The sequence below is a fragment of the Phacochoerus africanus genome, chromosome X (assembly GCF_016906955.1).
Source record: "Phacochoerus africanus isolate WHEZ1 chromosome X, ROS_Pafr_v1, whole genome shotgun sequence".
Classification (NCBI taxonomy): domain Eukaryota; kingdom Metazoa; phylum Chordata; class Mammalia; order Artiodactyla; family Suidae; genus Phacochoerus; species Phacochoerus africanus.
In genome coordinates, this window is record NC_062560.1 from 127,208,546 (window position 1) to 127,225,261 (window position 16,716).

At 55.5% G+C, this 16,716-nt stretch overlaps 1 protein-coding gene across 1 annotated transcript; it reads left to right on the plus strand.

Moving 5' to 3' along the window:
- The first annotated feature begins 10,037 nt into the window (after positions 1-10,037).
- CNGA2 (cyclic nucleotide gated channel subunit alpha 2) lies at positions 10,038-15,532 on the plus strand. The gene is made up of 6 exons (XM_047765455.1): positions 10,038-10,170; positions 10,387-10,479; positions 10,802-10,972; positions 11,765-11,872; positions 12,959-13,065; positions 13,389-15,532. Exons 1-6 carry the CDS (start codon positions 10,064-10,066, stop codon positions 14,792-14,794), a joined length of 1,992 nt encoding a protein of 663 aa, XP_047621411.1. The 5' UTR covers positions 10,038-10,063; the 3' UTR covers positions 14,795-15,532.
- The last annotated feature ends 1,184 nt before the right edge of the window (positions 15,533-16,716 follow it).

The window sequence follows — 16,716 nt, forward strand, 5'->3', positions numbered from 1 at the left end:
ACTCCCCGGGGACCTGCAGTATTTCCGAGAGCAGGTGTGGGCCTCCTGCCAGCCCTGTGTGGCCCCGCATACATCCCGCTGCAGCTTGGGCTCTGCCGAGAGCAGGGTCAAGGTCATTTGGTGAAGAAGCATCTGGAAGATTCCCTGCCTGGTCCCAGAGCAGAGAGGGAAATGAGATGCCCGAGGAAGCCACCTGCAGAATGGTCAGGGGAGCCGAGAGGCCCAGGGAGAGCCCCTCCAAGTGGGCCTCGGAGCCCCGGGACTCGCCCGCTCCGCAGGCCACCTCCCTGCTCCCCTGTGCTCAAGTGCCTCTCCTTAAGGCACTCCTTTCTTCTGCTCCAACTCGGCCACTCAGGAAACTCAGAGGAAGGGAAGGCTGTGCAGGGCGGGGTGGGTCGCCCTCTGGGCCGGGGTGCGTGTGCGTGCAGACACAGACATGTTCGCAGAAAAAGCCTGGTAGGAAATATGTTGTGAAACAAAGGCTCGCCCTCGGGAGCAATTTAGCTGAGACGCAAACAAACAGCGGGGCAGCCCCTGGAGAAAGGCCTCCTGGACTCGGTGAGCGAAGGTGGAGCCCTGGCCAGGCCCGGCGCCCCTCGGCCTGCTGGGTACCTACTCAGCCGCTCCACCTCCAGAGGCCTCCAGAGGGGAGTGGGAGCCGCTGCCAGGCTGCTCGCAGAGGGGAGTCGGGCTGTGAGCCCCTCTGCAGGGCTCCACGGGGGCCCCGTAAGGCTAGAGTCCTGGAGCATTTGTCCCCTTGAGGCTATGTCCCTGCCAAGCAGCCCTGGCCTTGACCACATGCTCCAGCATGAGCCCAGCCCTGCTCCTGACACCTTCCCCACAGACAGCTTGGGGAGGGAGGGACCCATTCGTGGTTGGGGTCGTCGTTTAGGGCTCCTCCGTGACACTTCCCATGGGTGGCCCAGGCTTGGTATTAGAGGGGTGGGCAGCCAGTCCCCCTGCTGGATCAGGGCTTGAGGGGCCAGGGTGACCTTCCATGGCCGTCCGCACCTGGCACCCAGCAGAAGTAAAGGGCTGGCGGGGTGGCCTCTGGCCAGTGTCCCCTGGGAGCAAGTCTGACCTAATTGCCTCCTCAAAGGAGGGGTTGGCCTTGCCTTGGTCCTAGGAGCCTGGCCTTGAGGGCATGCCTTCTGTGGGAAAACCTGCAGAAGGTAAGGCCAGCCTGACTGTTACTTTCCCTGGCACCCCCCCTCCATGTGCCAGCATGTTGTGTTTTCAAAATATTTGATGAGCCAAGTCCTGCTTGACATATCCTCCTCACAGATGTGGCTAACAAAGCCCTTGTCCCCCCCGTCCAGCCCCCGCACAAAGCTAAGCCCCGAGACTGGCCTGGTGTGCATCCTTGCAAACTCTCGCCGTTACATGCCGACGTGTCCCTGTGTGTGCCCCGCGCTCTGTGCAGAGGAGCCATGTAAGCCACCGCTCGCAGCCCCCCAAGCCGAGTGTGCAGGTGGGGAAAACGAGGAGCCTCTTGTGCCTGCTCTGCTGGGCGGGCCCCTAACCTCCGCCAGCCCTGCCACACGCGGGAACTCAACATTCCAGGGCTTCGGTCTCAGGTGGGCCTCCCAGCAGCTTGGGGCCGGGGCGAGTGGAGCGGGGGAAGGGGGGTGGGAGGAGTGAGGGTGCACGGGGGGGGGGGGGGGCCTCTGTTGAACCTGGGACCAGCCTGGAATCCTGGTCTCTGGACTTGCCTCCCAGGGGCTCTCGTCCGCTTTCCCTTCCCCAACCCTGGCCCCTCTTGGAGGCCGAGGCCAAGGCCAGGGAGCCCTGGAGGAGGAGTGGATTCCCCCTCCAACCCCGCCCCGCCCTAGGTGCCTGTGGTCTCTCCCAGGTTCCCCCTGGCCGGTCCTCTGGCCAGGTAAGTGGGCGGGGCTGTAACCAGGCCAAGAGGCGGGCGCATGGGGGTGGGGAGCTGGTGGCTCTGCGTCTGTCCCCAGACACAAAGCCCGGGCGCTGCTGCGTGCTCCACGTAAGGAGGACTCCTCAGGGAGCTTGGGAGGGGCTGGCTCCTGGGTCTGGGCAGACAAGCAGCTTCCACAGCCAGGCGGCCCAGCGTCCACCCCTCACCTGCTGGTGGCCTGGGGTGTGCGGGGCCACAGGGAGGCGATCAGGCGTCTGGCCGGCGGGCCGCACAGCTTCTCCAGCGGGCGAGTGCTGCCCTGGGCCAGGGTCTCGAGGTTGCCTCAGCTGCCAGCATGAGCTCCTCCGGGCCATGGCCAGCCTCCCCTGCTGGTGTTGGGCAGGGCGGCCAGCTCTCTGACTGAGACGCCACCAGCTGCCACTGCCCTGGGGACAGGAGCACCAGGAGGTCTCTACTGGCTGCAGGTGCGGATGAGCCCCGAAGGCTTGTCTCCCGAGGGCTTCGGACGACCGACAGATGCTGACTGCGGCCAGGGGACAGACACCCTGCCTCTGAAGCCGTCTGATTGGTGAGAAAAGGGGCTGGCATTGGGCTGACACTTTCTTGTGGCCGCTGGCCAGTGGCCTCCCTGGGGTTGGGGATGGTGCCTGTGATGGTGTGTAGGTCCCAGATCGGGGCCTTCGTGTGCCTTCTCCAGCCACCCTCCCTGCCATGCTCCTGGGGGCCGCAGAGGGGCCAGGAGGGGGTCTGGCCAGGCAGGGTCGGGCAGGAGACAGGGAGGGCCCCGTGGAGCTCCTTGGCTCTCTGCACATGAGGAGGAACAGGCGTAGGGCGATCACAGGCACACACTGCTTCTCCCATAAACCCTCCTGGGATTACAGCCTTGGCTTTCAGTGCTTTGAGAAAAGCACTCTCCGCAGGAGAGCCTTGAAGGAGGGCGCCTGCAGCGGGCCTCTCAGGCTTGGGGAGCCAGCCCCTCCGCCATGTGGGCAAATGCATCGACAGTGAAGCCATCAGAGCTTCTGGGGGAGGGAAGGTTCTGGAACCAGCCAGCAGGCCTGGGGCAGGGATAGGCTCCCCATTTTGGCCCTCCAGCTAAGCTTGCCCTGCATCTCGGCTTAAGCTCCGAATGGCAAGTACCAGCTCCATCCGAAGCAGACTGTGGCCACAGGAGGCAGCTGGTGTTGGGGGCGCCTATTCTGGACCCCTCCTGCCACAGCACGAGCACAGCCCTTAGTCCCACTTGTCAAATGGAGGCCTCCAGGGTGCTGGCTGCCTTCTGTAGAGGGAGGGTCACCGAGCCCCAACTTCACTGACAGGGTGCGTACCTCGTGGGCCTCTGGGTGCCATGGTGGCTTTGGAACTGCCAGGACCGGCCCTGGCCACCCCCAGCAGGCTCCAACATGAGATGGTCCTGCAGGAGACAAAGCTGCCAGGATGGGTCTGGTCAGATCCAGGAGGGATTTGAACACCCCAGTACAGAGTTTGATCACCTCTCACTCCATTCAGCGAGTACCTGATGCTGTCCTTCATCCTGGGACCCAGCAGGGAACAAGCACACTTGGTCCCTGCTCACATGGATGTGACATCTTGTGCGGGACAGAAAATAAGCAAGTAAATCATTGCCAGGACGTGATACCATAGATAAATCTATGGTACCAATAAAGTGGGGAAAAAAAACGAACATGAATCAAGGGGTGGATTTGGGAATGTGCAGAGCAAGTTTAGGGAATTCACTCATTCATTCGTTCATTCATCCATTCGTGACCAAAATATATATGTGCTCGCCATTGGGCTGGGCACGGGCGATAAGTTACTAAGGAAACAGGCAAGTTCCTGCCCTGATGGAGTTTATTTCTAGGGTGAAGGCATCTGTCTATGGATTTTGGAAGCAGGACTGACAGACAGATGCAGATGTGAACTAACTGAACTCACCCTGGTGACGTGGAAGGTGGGGGAGAGGACGGGCTGGGGATCAGAAGGCAGAGAAGCGAGGAGTCAGACAGGATTGAGGCTGGGGCTAGGGCAGCAGCACTTAGGATGGAAAGTTTTTCTTTCTTTTTCTCTTTCTTTCTTTCTTTCTTTCTTCCTTTCTTTCTTTCTTTCTTTCTTTCTTTCTTTCCTTCCTTCCTTCCTTCCTTCCTTCCTTCCTTCCTTCCTTCCTTCCTTCCTTCCTACCTTTCTTTCTTTCTTTTTTCTAATTTTATTGGAGGATCGTTGACTTACAATATTGTGTTAGCTTCAGGTATATTGCAAAGCGAATCAGTTATATATATACATGTATCCAAAACTTTTCAGCTTCTTTTCCCATATAGGTTATTACACAGTATCGAGTAGATTTCCCTGTGATATACAGTAGGTTCTCATTACCCATCTATTGCAAAGTTTCTGATGTGTTGGTGTCCACACTAGAGGCTCCAGTCCCTTGTCAAAGGAGTGATGTGACCAAAGTCAGCCAAGCCTCTTTGGTAAAAAGCCCTGTTTCCTGAGTGTCCCACTGCAGATTTCAACAGGTCCTTGTCCAACGTCTTTTTCATGGAGGTGCTGGCCTGGAGCCTGACCTCAGGGTGGCTGATGCTAGCCAAAGGCGGATCAGCATCAGGGACCCAGCAAGGTCAGTGCCAGCCCTTCTCTTCACCTACAGCTCGGGACTGCCTATTCTCAGCTCCTGACACTCTCCTCCACCGCTGAGCCCCTTGCAACTGTCCCCCTAGGCCTGGGGTGCAAGGGGTCACTGCAGCTTCAGTTCCACACTCAAAAGTCAGCCCTGAGAACCTGCTGTGCCTGGACGGGTTCTGTCGTCACTCTCCTCTCGGTACTCACGGCCAAGTTGCTGGCTCTGTTCACCTTCCAGGCTGGCGCTATGGTTGAACGTGCTTTTGGAGCCAGACAGCTTAGGTGGGGATCTGTGCAATGGGATAGTCACAGCATCGGCCTTGCCAGACTGTCCTGAGAATGGAGTTCAACCTGGGTCAAGTGCAGTAGCATGTGATAGCTGCTCAATGAACAAGAAGTTGCCCCTTGCACCGCCACGTTCTAGCTTTCATGTGGCTCTCTTTGTCGCTGCCTGTCTGCCCTACCACCCTGCAGCCCATGATGCCCATGACCCTCCCCTTGGCACCATTCTCTGCCAGTGGTGCCAAGGGGAGGCACCGTTTTCTATTGCAATGGCCAGAATTGAATATCTGGGGCACTACTTTCTGGCTGAGACTTAGAGTCTGCTTCTCTGGCAGTTGCGGAAGAGTTCTCTTTCCCAATCACAGGGCAAAAACTTTTTGGCTGCTATTAACCTGACTCCAAGGCCAAGAGGGCCTGGACTAGAAAAATGCCGAGACATCTGGTCACCCGGAGGGTTTTATGAGCCCTTTGGGAAGATCCACTGGAGCGCGTGTCACCTACTAGCAGTTCCCTCTTCGAGGCCATCTTCTGAGATTCCTCGGAAGTACCCCCAGATCTAGCTTTGATGTCTTCTTTCCTCCCTTACTCTCTTCCTTCCTCCCACCACTAGGTATGGAGTGCTTTCCAGGGGCCAGACCCAGTGCTGTGCGGGGATGCAGAGCATAACAACGCAGACATTGCTGTGTGCCCACAGGCAGTGCATACACATGTGCGAGGGAATGTTGGCAAGAAGGGCAGCATAGTCTGGACTCAGGCTTCACCCCAGGATTTTGGGAACTTGGTGAAGTGGTGCACAGGGAGAATGAGGCTGGGCGTGCCAGAAGCTGAAGGCTTGAATGCTCAGTCAGTCACACATATCTAACGGCTGATGGTGAGGCATTCAGTGTGAGTGAGGTGTATTCATCCAAGCTGGAAGTTGGAAGGAGAGCCTGAAGCTTTTCAGAGTGGTCTTGCTGTCATTCTCACCTTTATTACTGGGCATCTGTTGCCTTCCTTACTTTCGTGACTGTATGTAATGTGTCTTATTTCCCTGGCTGCTTTCAAGATTTTCTCATTATCAATGGATGTGGGAAGTGTGATTATAATGTGCCTTGGTATAGTTTTCTTCATGTTTCTTGTGCTTGAGTATCACTGAGCTTCTCATATCTGTGGACATGTAGTTTTTAAAGCAAATTTGTGAAACACGTAGCCACTATTTCTTTAAGTAATTTTTGTACCTCTTCCCCCTTTGTGAACTTCTTTTTTTTTTGCTCTTTTTTTTCTCTGTGCTTCCTTTTGGGTAGTTTTATTGTGTTGTCTTCAAGTTCACCAATCTCCTTTTTTTCTACAATATCAGATCGGCTGTTGATCTCATCTAATGTATTTTTCGTCTCATAGTTTATAGTTTTCATCTTCAGAAGTTTGATCCAGGTCTTTTCACATATTCCATACCCTTATTTAACTTTTTGAACATACAGAATACAGTTGTATTGGTTGTTTTGATACTCCTGTCTGGCAATTTTACATTTGTGCCTGTTCTGGGTTTATGTTGATTGACTGAGTCATCTTCATTATGGGGAAATTATTTCTATGCCTGGTAAATTTTAAGTGGATGCCACAGATTGCGAATTTCAATCTGCAGGGTATATCTGGTCCCTGTTACTCCATCTTTTCCAGAGGTAGAAGTGTCATATGTTCCTTTAAGATCCACATATTGCGATAGCAGAGGCCTAAGCTGAGTAACGGATGTAGAAAGAGAGGGGTGTCATGGACTGGGAAAAGTATAGTCCCATTCACTGACCATTCATTCAAAACTTACTTACTGAGCATCTACCATGTGCCAGGTGCTGAGAAAAGACGGTAGCTTGGACTGAAGTTAATGGTGAAGATAGTGAGAAGTGATTGGATACAGGGTATGTTTTGAAGGTAGAGGCCACAAGATTTGCATATGTAGGGTGTGGGAGTATGAAAGAAAGGGAGAAGTGGAGGATAATTCTAAAGTCTTTAACTTGACTAAGTGGGCCAACAGCACTGTCTTTACTGAGATACACACAAATATGGTTTGAAGGGGAAGATCAAGCACTCACTTTTGGACAAATTCAGTTCAAGATGCTTATTCAACCTCCAGGTGGTCATGTCCAGGAGACCCACAGTAGCTCAAGAGAGAGGCTGAGCTGGTGTTATATATTGTAAATCACCCGTGTACAGATGTGTTTAAAGCCAGAAGACTGGAAGAAGAAAGGGCAAGGAGAGAAAAAGAGAAGGAATCTATTCAAACACTGACATTAGGACAGTCCAAACTTTAAAATTAGGAAAAAGGAGGGGGGAGAGTTCCTGTCATGGCACAGCAGAAACGTATCTGACCTGGAACCATGAGATTGTGGGTTCGATCCCTGGCGTCTCTCAGTGGGTGAAGGATCCGATGTTGCCATGAGCTGTGGTGTAGGCTGCAGGTGCGTCTTCGATCCCAAGTTGCTGTGGCTGTGGTGTAGGCTGGGTCTGATTGGAACCCTAGCCTGGGAACCTCCATATACCATGAGTGTGGCCCTAAAAAGCAAAAAAAAAAAAAAAAAAAAAAAAGGAAAAGGAGGGGGATTCTTCAGGGGCCGCTAAGAATTGGCCAGTGAGGCAGGAGGAGAGCTGGGAATGTGGGTCCCACGATTTCAAGGAGACAGTGAATAAGCGGTGTCAAATGATGCTGAGAGAAAGAACAGGAGTGAACAGAGAAATGGCTCTGAGGATGAATTGCGTTTCTGGCTTTTTTTCTTTTATTCTGGGAGCAACACTGAGATCAGAGACCCTGCCACACTCAGCCCTCTAACCTCAGTACACGCCTTGGGAATAGAAGGAAAGAGCATTGGGCAGCAGTGAGAGGCGAATGAGCCACTGCCTGCCCCGCTTCCCCTCCTGGCCTGTTCACCGCGGCCCCTGCTCTCACCTGCTCTGCTCCCTGGCCGCAGCCATTCTATCCGACTTCCGTGAGCTCCGGCCCTGAGTGGCGGTGGTTGAAGGCACAGATGTTTTCCTCATGTACTCAATCCCGCCTCAAAACCTCTACTGCTGCTTCACTCTCCCCTTTCTGGAAAAGAATAACAACCATAGCAGCGTAAAGCAAAAAAACCCAAAAAACTTCTACAAACGTACATCCTCCAGCCCCACCTCGGGGGAAGCAGGGTCGGGCTCTGCCGGCAGCGGCGCCCCACGGCCTCGTCCCTTCCTGAGGCCTCCCATCTCCTGGGGCCTGTCCTCCGCGGTCTCGTGCTGTGCGGGCTCCTCGTCCCCTCTGAGAGCTTTACCTGCCAGCAGCCCTGGGGTCCCTGTCTTTAGTGTGGACCAGACCCCAGTGAGTGCTGGGTTGGTCAGGGTCTGCGGCCGCAGGCCTGGAAAGAAGCAGTGAAGGCTCGCGACCAGGCTGGGGCCCTGGGGACAGAAGGCAGCGAACGGAAGGATTGGTGACACTTTGAGGGGGACAGTCGACTGAGGAGAGAGGCTGCTTGGATGTGACAATGGAAGTTTTCTGGAGGGAGGGCGCTGACTAGAAGCCCTGGCCTAGCTGTCTTGTTCCTGGCCAGCGCCCTACAGGGGAGTGTGGGTGGCGGGGCAGGCGCAGCAGCCAGCCTGAGGGGAGGGCCTCTTCCTGGCACGGAGGGAGCAGGGATCATGGGAGAGAAGTCTGTCTTGGGGCCAAAACCTCACCGATGTCATAAATATCATGTCACCCCGCACTTTCTCTCTCGTGGGCTCAGGCCTACAACTATTGGGGATGGGCAATAAGTAGGGGAAGGGGTCCGGGTCCAAGTCTCCGGTCTGGCCCTGGTCTCCTCTGCCCTATTCCTGTAAGCGTGGCTCACTCTGCGCTCGGGGTCCAGACCCCCACAGCAGTGGCCCCCCCATCCTGCAATGGACTTGACCTTTGCTGCCCCTCCTCTACCGCTGTCATTCATCCCCCGGACCACGCTCTACAGAGTCCCCCTCCTCCTCCTCCTCTCCAGGCTTCCGGGAGGCCAGCTCTGAAAACCTGAGCAGGGCAAGTGCCCCAGCTTTGTTTGCATTGCCTGGAACTTTCTGTCTCCATGGTCTGCCACCCCTAGGGTCTAAGCAGGGACTCGGGGATGCCAGTTTCTCTCCCTCGGGTGCCCTCATTAGCATCCCGCTGCCACAGTCCCACAGAGAGCACCAGGTGAGCGGCTCTGAGGCTGCTTGTTATTATCACTCACCGCAGAGCTTGACGTGCCTGCCATCGCCATGGCGACGGCTTCAGCCGCTGGAAGTGGGGGCGGGCTCCAGCGTTAGGGCCACAGGTACGCTGCTGTGGGGCGTGCTCATTGCTTCTGTCCCAGCTGCCCTGACCCCACGTAAGACACAGGGGGAACACAATCTCCTGTCTCTCTTCTTGATTTTTCCATTCTCAGTCTATGCTGTGGAGTAGACTCCTCCTCCACTCAATTCCTAAACGTTGGGTTCTCCAGGGCTCTCCCTGTGTGATGCCACCCCCCTCCTCCCCGCTCTCCCTCCCTCCCCACACCCAACCCACCCTCCCTCCACTCTTGCCCCCCCCAATCCAGTGTCCACCTCGTAGTCAGAAGGATCTTTCCCCAGTGCAATGCTGTCCTTGCCTTGCTCCTGCTCAGCCCTTCCAAGGCTCCCCATAGCCCAAAGGAGAGAGCGCTGACTTCGACCACTGCCTATAGAGCCTGGGGGAGCGCTCCCTTCTCTCCTCCTCACTCTCGGCCCCACCCACTGGGCTACTGTTTGGTCCCCGGCCTGAGGGTGCTGGAGAGAAGGTGATGAGCTAAAAGGATGGACAGCGCTCTTGCTCAGGGGGCTCTGAGGTGGTCTCTGCTGAGGGGAACCAGAGAGCCAGGAGGGGTGTGTGTGGCAGCTGCTCTGGGCCAAGGAGATGCATCTCCTCCCATGTGGCAGGAGTCTGGGGGCAGGGGCTAGTTTGGACATGCTCAGCAGCTTCAGCATATGCCAGACATCTGCAAAGCAGGGCCACCAGAAGATGGCTCAGAGGGGTTTTTGTTTGTTTTGTTTTGTTTTGTTTTTAGCTTTAATAGTTCATATGTCAAAACATCCACTGGGGTAAAAGCAAAGAAACACATGTTGCGATTTAGCACCGTTCCCCTTTCAAATGACCATCAGCTCCCTGGAGCATGGAGCCTGCCCCCTGGCAGTGCAGATCTCCTTGCCCTGCGCTGCCGCAGCAATACCCAGGGGAGGCCCAGATGGGTGCCAGCAACCTCTGTGACCTTCCTCTCGGACCTCTCCCTGGCAGGTGAGGGTCCTGGTCGTACATGGAGGATGACAGAAAAGGCCAATGGCGTGAAGAGCTCCCCAGCCAACCACAACCATCACGCACCTCCCACCATCAAGGCCAACGGCAAAGATGACCACAGGACTAGCAGCAGGTGAGTCTGCTGAGGCTTGGGTCATTTCAGCAGTGGCCTTGAAGCCGTCCCTTCCTCCCAGTTCTGCCTCACTGTCACAGGGTAAACAATCTTTGGCTTAAGGACACCGTCTAAAAGGACCTTGGGATTTCTAGGCATTTTCCCGGAGGGGAGGGGGCTAATAGGAGAGAAAGCATGGACAGAAAAAGCCCTTGGTCAATTCTGCTTCCTTTGCAGGCCACAGTCTGCAGCCGACGATGACACGTCTTCAGAACTACAGAGGCTGGCAGAGCTGGATGCTCCCCAGCGGGGGCGGGGTGGCTTCCGCAGGTGGGCCTCGCCACTGCCCTGCTGCTACGCCCTCCCTCCCATGGGGCCGGTCAGGTCATGGGATCCCCTCAGTCCCACGGGGCCTTTCCGTCAAGACCTCTGGGAGGTCCTAGCTCCCCTTTCTCCCTCAGGAAGCCTGTGCCAACCTTCCTCCTGACCTGTCTTCCCTGAGAGGGTGCTCAGGGAAGACAGGTCAGAGTAGGGTGCTCCCCCTTGGGCTGCAGGTGGAGTCCCGCCCAAACCCCATTCCCCGCCCCGGGGCAGGTCCTCTTTCCTGGGCGTGGCTCTCGTCCCTGGCTCCCGCTCCCACTCTCACCTCCAGGATCGTCCGCCTGCTGGGCGTCATCAGGGACTGGGCCAACAAGAACTTCCGCGAAGAGGAGCCTCGACCCGACTCGTTCCTCGAGCGTTTCCGTGGGCCTGAGCTCCAGACCGTGACGACGCAGCAAGGAGATGGCAAAGGCGACAAGGACGGCGAGGGCAAGGCCACCAAGTATAGCTGTGCAGCCTGGGAAAGGGGTGGGCAGGGGAGACCCCTCTGGTTTTAACTGGAACATTCCACTCTCTGTGGGGAGTGCCGTAGAGGCGATGCCAACATGGCAGCACGGAGAGGGGCCTTTGAAGAGGCCACGTTGGGCGCTGTCTGGCCGGGGAAGGCCCAGAAACAGTCGAGCAAGACGGAGCGGGAGGGCAGAGAAGGCAGAGCTGGAGCGTCTGTTCTTTGAGGAATGAGTAGGCGACTGTGGCTGTCTGGCCAAGCCGACATTCCCCACCTCTGGCCAGGAGAGGCAAAGAGTGCCTGCCAAGGCAGAGGACACAGCATCTGGGAAAGTGCTTTGGGGGCTGGAGGCCGGGGATCAAACAGGGAGGGGGTGGGGGCAGGAAGCACGTGTTGCTCACTTGCTGGGAGTTCCTCTCTCTTCCCGGAGGGTGGTGGGAACTGGCCCAAGCACTCATCACCACGCTGTGCTCACAGCTGCCTCCGCGAAAGGCTGCCCCTCGCATGCCCTCTGGGCAAGTGGCTCCCAGGGCACACAAGAGCCAACGGGCCCATGTGGGGTCACAATAGGAAGAGGAGAGGGGTGTCCCTTACCCGACCGAGCTCTACTCAGGTGCCCAGTACCAGCCTGCGGCTTCCTGATAAATGAAGCCCTAAGACAACCCGTCTCTCACCCTGCACATCCCCTTAGGCATGGCTTTTTCAGGGTCTCCTAGCCTCTGGGAGCTGGGGTGCTGCCACAATGGGGACGTAGTTCCCACGCCCGGCCCCTGCCTGTCTCTTCAGGAAGAAATTTGAACTCTTCGTCCTGGACCCAGCTGGGGACTGGTACTATCGCTGGCTGTTTGTCATTGCTCTGCCTGTCCTCTACAACTGGTGCCTACTGGTGGCCAGGTGAGCAGGGACTGGTCTGGAAGGGGGTGGCCAAAGCGACTTAGCCTGCAGGCCCGTGACCTGAGAGCACACCAGTCCCAGGTGTGGACACAGAGCTCACCCCAACCCAGCCTTCTTTCTGGATCCCCCGCTCAACAACCGCCCCTCCCTCTGGCCCTATGAGCCCCAATCTTCCCCCAACCCCATTTAATAAGCTGCCCAAGCTCCATGTCCATCCTTCTCCTGGCATCTGTGGCCTCTTCCTACTTCCGTATCCACACTAATACTGTCCTAGGTGAGGCCACCCTCCTCTCCTCGCAGGACAACCACGACAGCCCTGCAGCCCCTCCTCACATACACTCTTGGCCCCTCCAATGCATCCCGCACCCTTGCAAGGCCCGAGATGCTCCAGGGACTGGAAGCAGAGAGCTACCAGAGGAAGAACAGTCAGGGTAGACCTCTCATAGGAGGCGGTACCTTGGCGGAGACTTGGGTGGCAAGAGGAGGTCGGCTATTTAGACACTTGAGGCCCCTACCCAACCAGTCACCAAGTCTTCCCCCTAAAACCCTCCTGCAGCCTCCAGCCTCTCCTCATTCCCACTGCCTCTGGTCTAGGCACAGCTGCTGCTCTCTCTCTCTCAGTAGAGTTGGCCAGGGCTCCTTATTGGGTTCTTAATAGGTGTATGTTGAAGAGCTGAGCATGGAGGCTATTCAGCTATGCATCATGTCCATTCTTCCAAGGACCCATTTTTCATTCAGCTCACACTTGCTGAGCACTGGGATCCTGGCTAGGATGTGCTCTGGGCTAGGACACAGGGCACGCAGTAATGACTGAGAAGTGATCTCTGTCCTCTTGGAGCTCACAGTCCAGCGGATGAGACAGACAAGTAATGGTCAGTGGTGATGTCTATGTGGTGAATGGCTGTGTAGTAATAAAGATCGGAGTAGTAGCTGCTTGTGAACAAGTGTCTCATTGGCAAACGGGCTGTGACTCATTAGTGCCCCTGGTGGCCATCCCAAGCCTTGCTCACAGTGGGCAGTGGGTTTGGGGATTTCAGGGAGCCTTGGCTGGCTTTGAGGGTGAAGCCCAACCCTGTCTTCCTGCAGAGCCTGCTTCAGTGACCTGCAGAAGGGTTACTACATAGCGTGGCTGGTGCTGGACTACTTCTCGGATGTGGTCTACATCATAGACCTCCTCATCCGACTGCGCACAGGTAAGTGAGCATGACCCTTAAGTCCAGAAGCTTGAGTCCAAATTCTTAGGAAGTGCTCTTGACATGGTTTTAGCCTCAACTGTCTGGCTGTGACACAGGTTGGTGCCTGCCCCTCTTTGAACCTCATGCTCCCTACATACTTAGTGAGTTTCAGACCTGGGGGTAATGTCTTAGCATACTTATGGCCAGCAAGGCCATGAGTTTCCCATACTCCTCCTTGGGAAGGAGGGTTGAGCAAGAAGTTTGCTCCTTGCTGAGTATTAGTCTATCAGGAGGGACAGGCCTTGGGGCAGAGGTGATATTCTGGCTTGTGTCCCCATTAGGTTTTTTGGAGCAGGGGCTGCTGGTCAGAGATCCCAAGAAGTTACGGGACAACTACATCCATACCCTTCAGTTCAAGCTGGATGTGGCTTCCATCATCCCCACAGACCTGATCTATTTTGCTGTGGGCATCCACAGTCCTGAGGTGCGCTTCAACCGCCTGCTACACTTTGCCCGCATGTTTGAGTTCTTTGACCGCACTGAGACACGCACCAGCTATCCCAACATCTTCCGCATCAGCAACCTGGTCCTCTACATCTTGGTCATCATCCACTGGAATGCCTGCATCTACTATGCCATCTCCAAGTCCATTGGCTTTGGGGTTGATACCTGGGTTTACCCCAACATCACCGACCCTGAGTATGGCTACCTGGCTAGGGAATACATCTATTGCCTTTACTGGTCTACACTGACCCTCACCACCATTGGGGAGACGCCGCCCCCTGTCAAGGATGAGGAGTACCTATTTGTCATCTTTGATTTCCTAATTGGTGTCCTCATCTTTGCCACCATCGTGGGAAACGTGGGCTCCATGATCTCCAACATGAATGCCACCCGGGCTGAGTTCCAGGCCAAGATTGATGCCGTCAAACATTACATGCAGTTCCGAAAGGTCAGCAAGGAGATGGAAGCCAAGGTCATTAGGTGGTTTGACTACCTGTGGACCAATAAGAAGAGTGTGGATGAGCGGGAAGTTCTCAAGAACCTGCCGGCCAAGCTGAGAGCAGAGATAGCCATCAATGTCCACCTGTCCACACTCAAGAAAGTGCGCATCTTCCAGGACTGTGAGGCTGGTCTGCTGGTGGAGCTGGTATTAAAGCTCCGTCCTCAGGTCTTCAGCCCTGGAGATTACATCTGCCGCAAGGGGGATATTGGGAAGGAGATGTACATAATCAAGGAGGGGAAACTGGCAGTGGTTGCTGATGATGGTGTCACTCAGTATGCCCTGCTCTCAGCTGGCAGTTGCTTTGGAGAGATCAGCATCCTTAACATCAAGGGCAGCAAAATGGGCAATCGACGTACAGCCAATATCCGCAGCCTTGGTTACTCAGATCTCTTCTGCTTGTCCAAGGACGACCTTATGGAAGCTGTCACTGAGTACCCGGATGCCAAGAAGGTCCTGGAGGAGAGGGGCCGGGAGATCCTGATGAAGGAGGGGCTGCTGGATGAGAACGAGGTGGCAGCCAGCATGGAGGTGAATGTGCAGGAGAAGCTAGAACAGCTGGAGACCAACATGGAGACCTTGTACACGCGCTTTGCCCGCCTGCTGGCCGAGTACACGGGGGCCCAGCAGAAGCTCAAGCAGCGCATCACAGTTTTGGAAACCAAGATGAAACAGAATAATGAGGACGACTACCTGTCAGATGGGATGAACAGCCCCGAGCCAGCTTCTGCTGAGAACCCATAACGGCTTGGGCCCCACTGCCTCTCCAGCCTTGGCCTTGACCCCAGGAGCTAGAAGAGCTGTGTAGGTCCCCACATATATATGCATTCCCTCACATCCCCTTGAATTCTTCCAGAAGCCTTTTTGTCCACAGGTTTTGGCTCAATCACCCAGAAGCCCTTCTCCAAGTCCAGCTGACAGGCAATTTTGTGCACAGTGCAGGCCGTGTTTGGCTTGGCTTCCAGAAGCTTCAGCCAGTCCAAGTCTGAGGAAAGAAGAGGGGAGAAGCTGAACTGTTTTAAGGGATTTGTCCTGAAGAAGCCCATCTGTAGGAGGGTGGGCACCCTGAGGCTCCCATCACTGCAGGCTCCTTTGCACCTAGCCACTTGTCACTTGGTTCTGGCCCTCGCTCTTCTGTTATGTGTCTGAACACCTCCATGTCCCCGCTCGTGTATGTAGTTCAAGCACCGGCTCAGACGTTTAGCACAGGCCCCCAGTGCCTGTCTCCCCAGGCAGGCAGAGGGTGTGGAGGGGGGCGGGTCGGGGGGCACTTACTCAGTGCCACTTCTCCCTGTCAGGCACCCTGAGGCCTGCTCTGTTGATCTGTCTGTCTGTCTGCCAACCAGGAGTGGGACCCCTTCAGTCTGCAGGGGACCAGGGAGTGAGGATCCAGCAGTCAGCTAGCAGGCAAGGTCACCTGGGAGCTCTGACCACCAGCCCTCTCTGCAGAGCATCTCTGAAGAGGCCCCGAGGGGCCGGTGGTGGGTGGGCACTTACAAGTTAATAAATTCCTTTGAACTGGCTGTGGTTATTGCTCCAGTCTGCTATTAACCTTCCCTCCCTTCCTCCGTCAACCCCTCTCTTCGCCCCATGTTTCTCTTTTCCCCTTCTCCGGGCCTCACTCTGCCTGCAGTACCCTCTGTTGTCTTCCGCTGCCTGCCTAAGCCCAGGTGGGCCTTCAGGACTCAGCTCAGGCACCCCCTTGTCAGAGCAGGCTCCCTCGACTGAACCTGCTCCCACCCTAGGCAGTCCGTCAGCCCCTCTCTAGGCTGCTTGTGAGTCTCTTTGATCCCCCTTTATGGCCCGTTTTGATGGATCTAGTTTCCAGCCTGTGGGCTCTTTGAGGGCAGGGCTGGCGGTCTCCCTCACTGCTTTCCCTGCAGTCTTGGAGACATGCCTGGCACAGAGGAGGCATTTGGAGAGTGTTTATTCACTGGGGCAGTAAGCGAACACACCCTAATCCTGGGCTTCCACTGGCCAGCGGCCCCGTCTTTACAGAAACACTGGCTATGTCTGGGGATTTGGGGAGGATTTCCTGAAGGAGCAGGAATTTGAGTGGGTACCCCCAGGTGATCAGGAACCCCAAGGAGGATCTAGGTGCAGACTCCGACGCCTTTATGCAAACCAGTTACCTCTCTATCCCTCTACTAATTGGGCTTCGATATACATAAAATTTGTCATCTAATCTGTTTTGTGTCCAGTTCAGTAAAGTACTTTAAACTGTCGTGCGCCCAATCTCCAGAACTCTCTTCAAACTGTGAAACTGAAGCTCTGCCCCCATTAAACAACTCCTCAGTCTCCCTCCCCCACCCCAGTCCTTGTCACTGTTCCATTTTTTTGTCTCTGTGAATTTGCTCTAGATATACCTCATGTAAGTGGAATCATACAGTACTGGTCCTCCTGTGACTGGCTTATTTCCCTGAGCATCATCTTCTTAAAGTTCAGCCATGTTGAAAAAGGTGTCAGCATTTGCTTTTTTTATAAGGCTGAATAATATTCCGCTGTATGGATAGACCACCTTTTACTCATCCATCAGTGGACACTTGGGTTTTTTCTACCAATTGACTACTGCTAATAATGCTGCCATGTCCATAAGTGTACAAAAGTCGGTTCAAGTTCCTGCTTTCACTTGCTTGGGGGTAGATACCCAGAAGTGGAATTGCTGC

What these genes read in the sequence shown, in the direction of transcription:
- CNGA2 (XM_047765455.1), top strand. Translation starts at nt 10,064, where the DNA reads ATGACAGAAAAGGCCAATGGCGTGAAGAGCTCCCCAGCCAACCACAAC. An exon ending in TGGTGCCTACTGGTGGCCAG is followed by an intron (nt 11,873 to 12,958) that starts GTGAGCAGGGAC and finishes GTCTTCCTGCAG; the next exon opens with AGCCTGCTTCAGTGACCTGC. An exon ending in CCTCATCCGACTGCGCACAG is followed by an intron (nt 13,066 to 13,388) that starts GTAAGTGAGCAT and finishes TGTCCCCATTAG; the next exon opens with GTTTTTTGGAGCAGGGGCTG.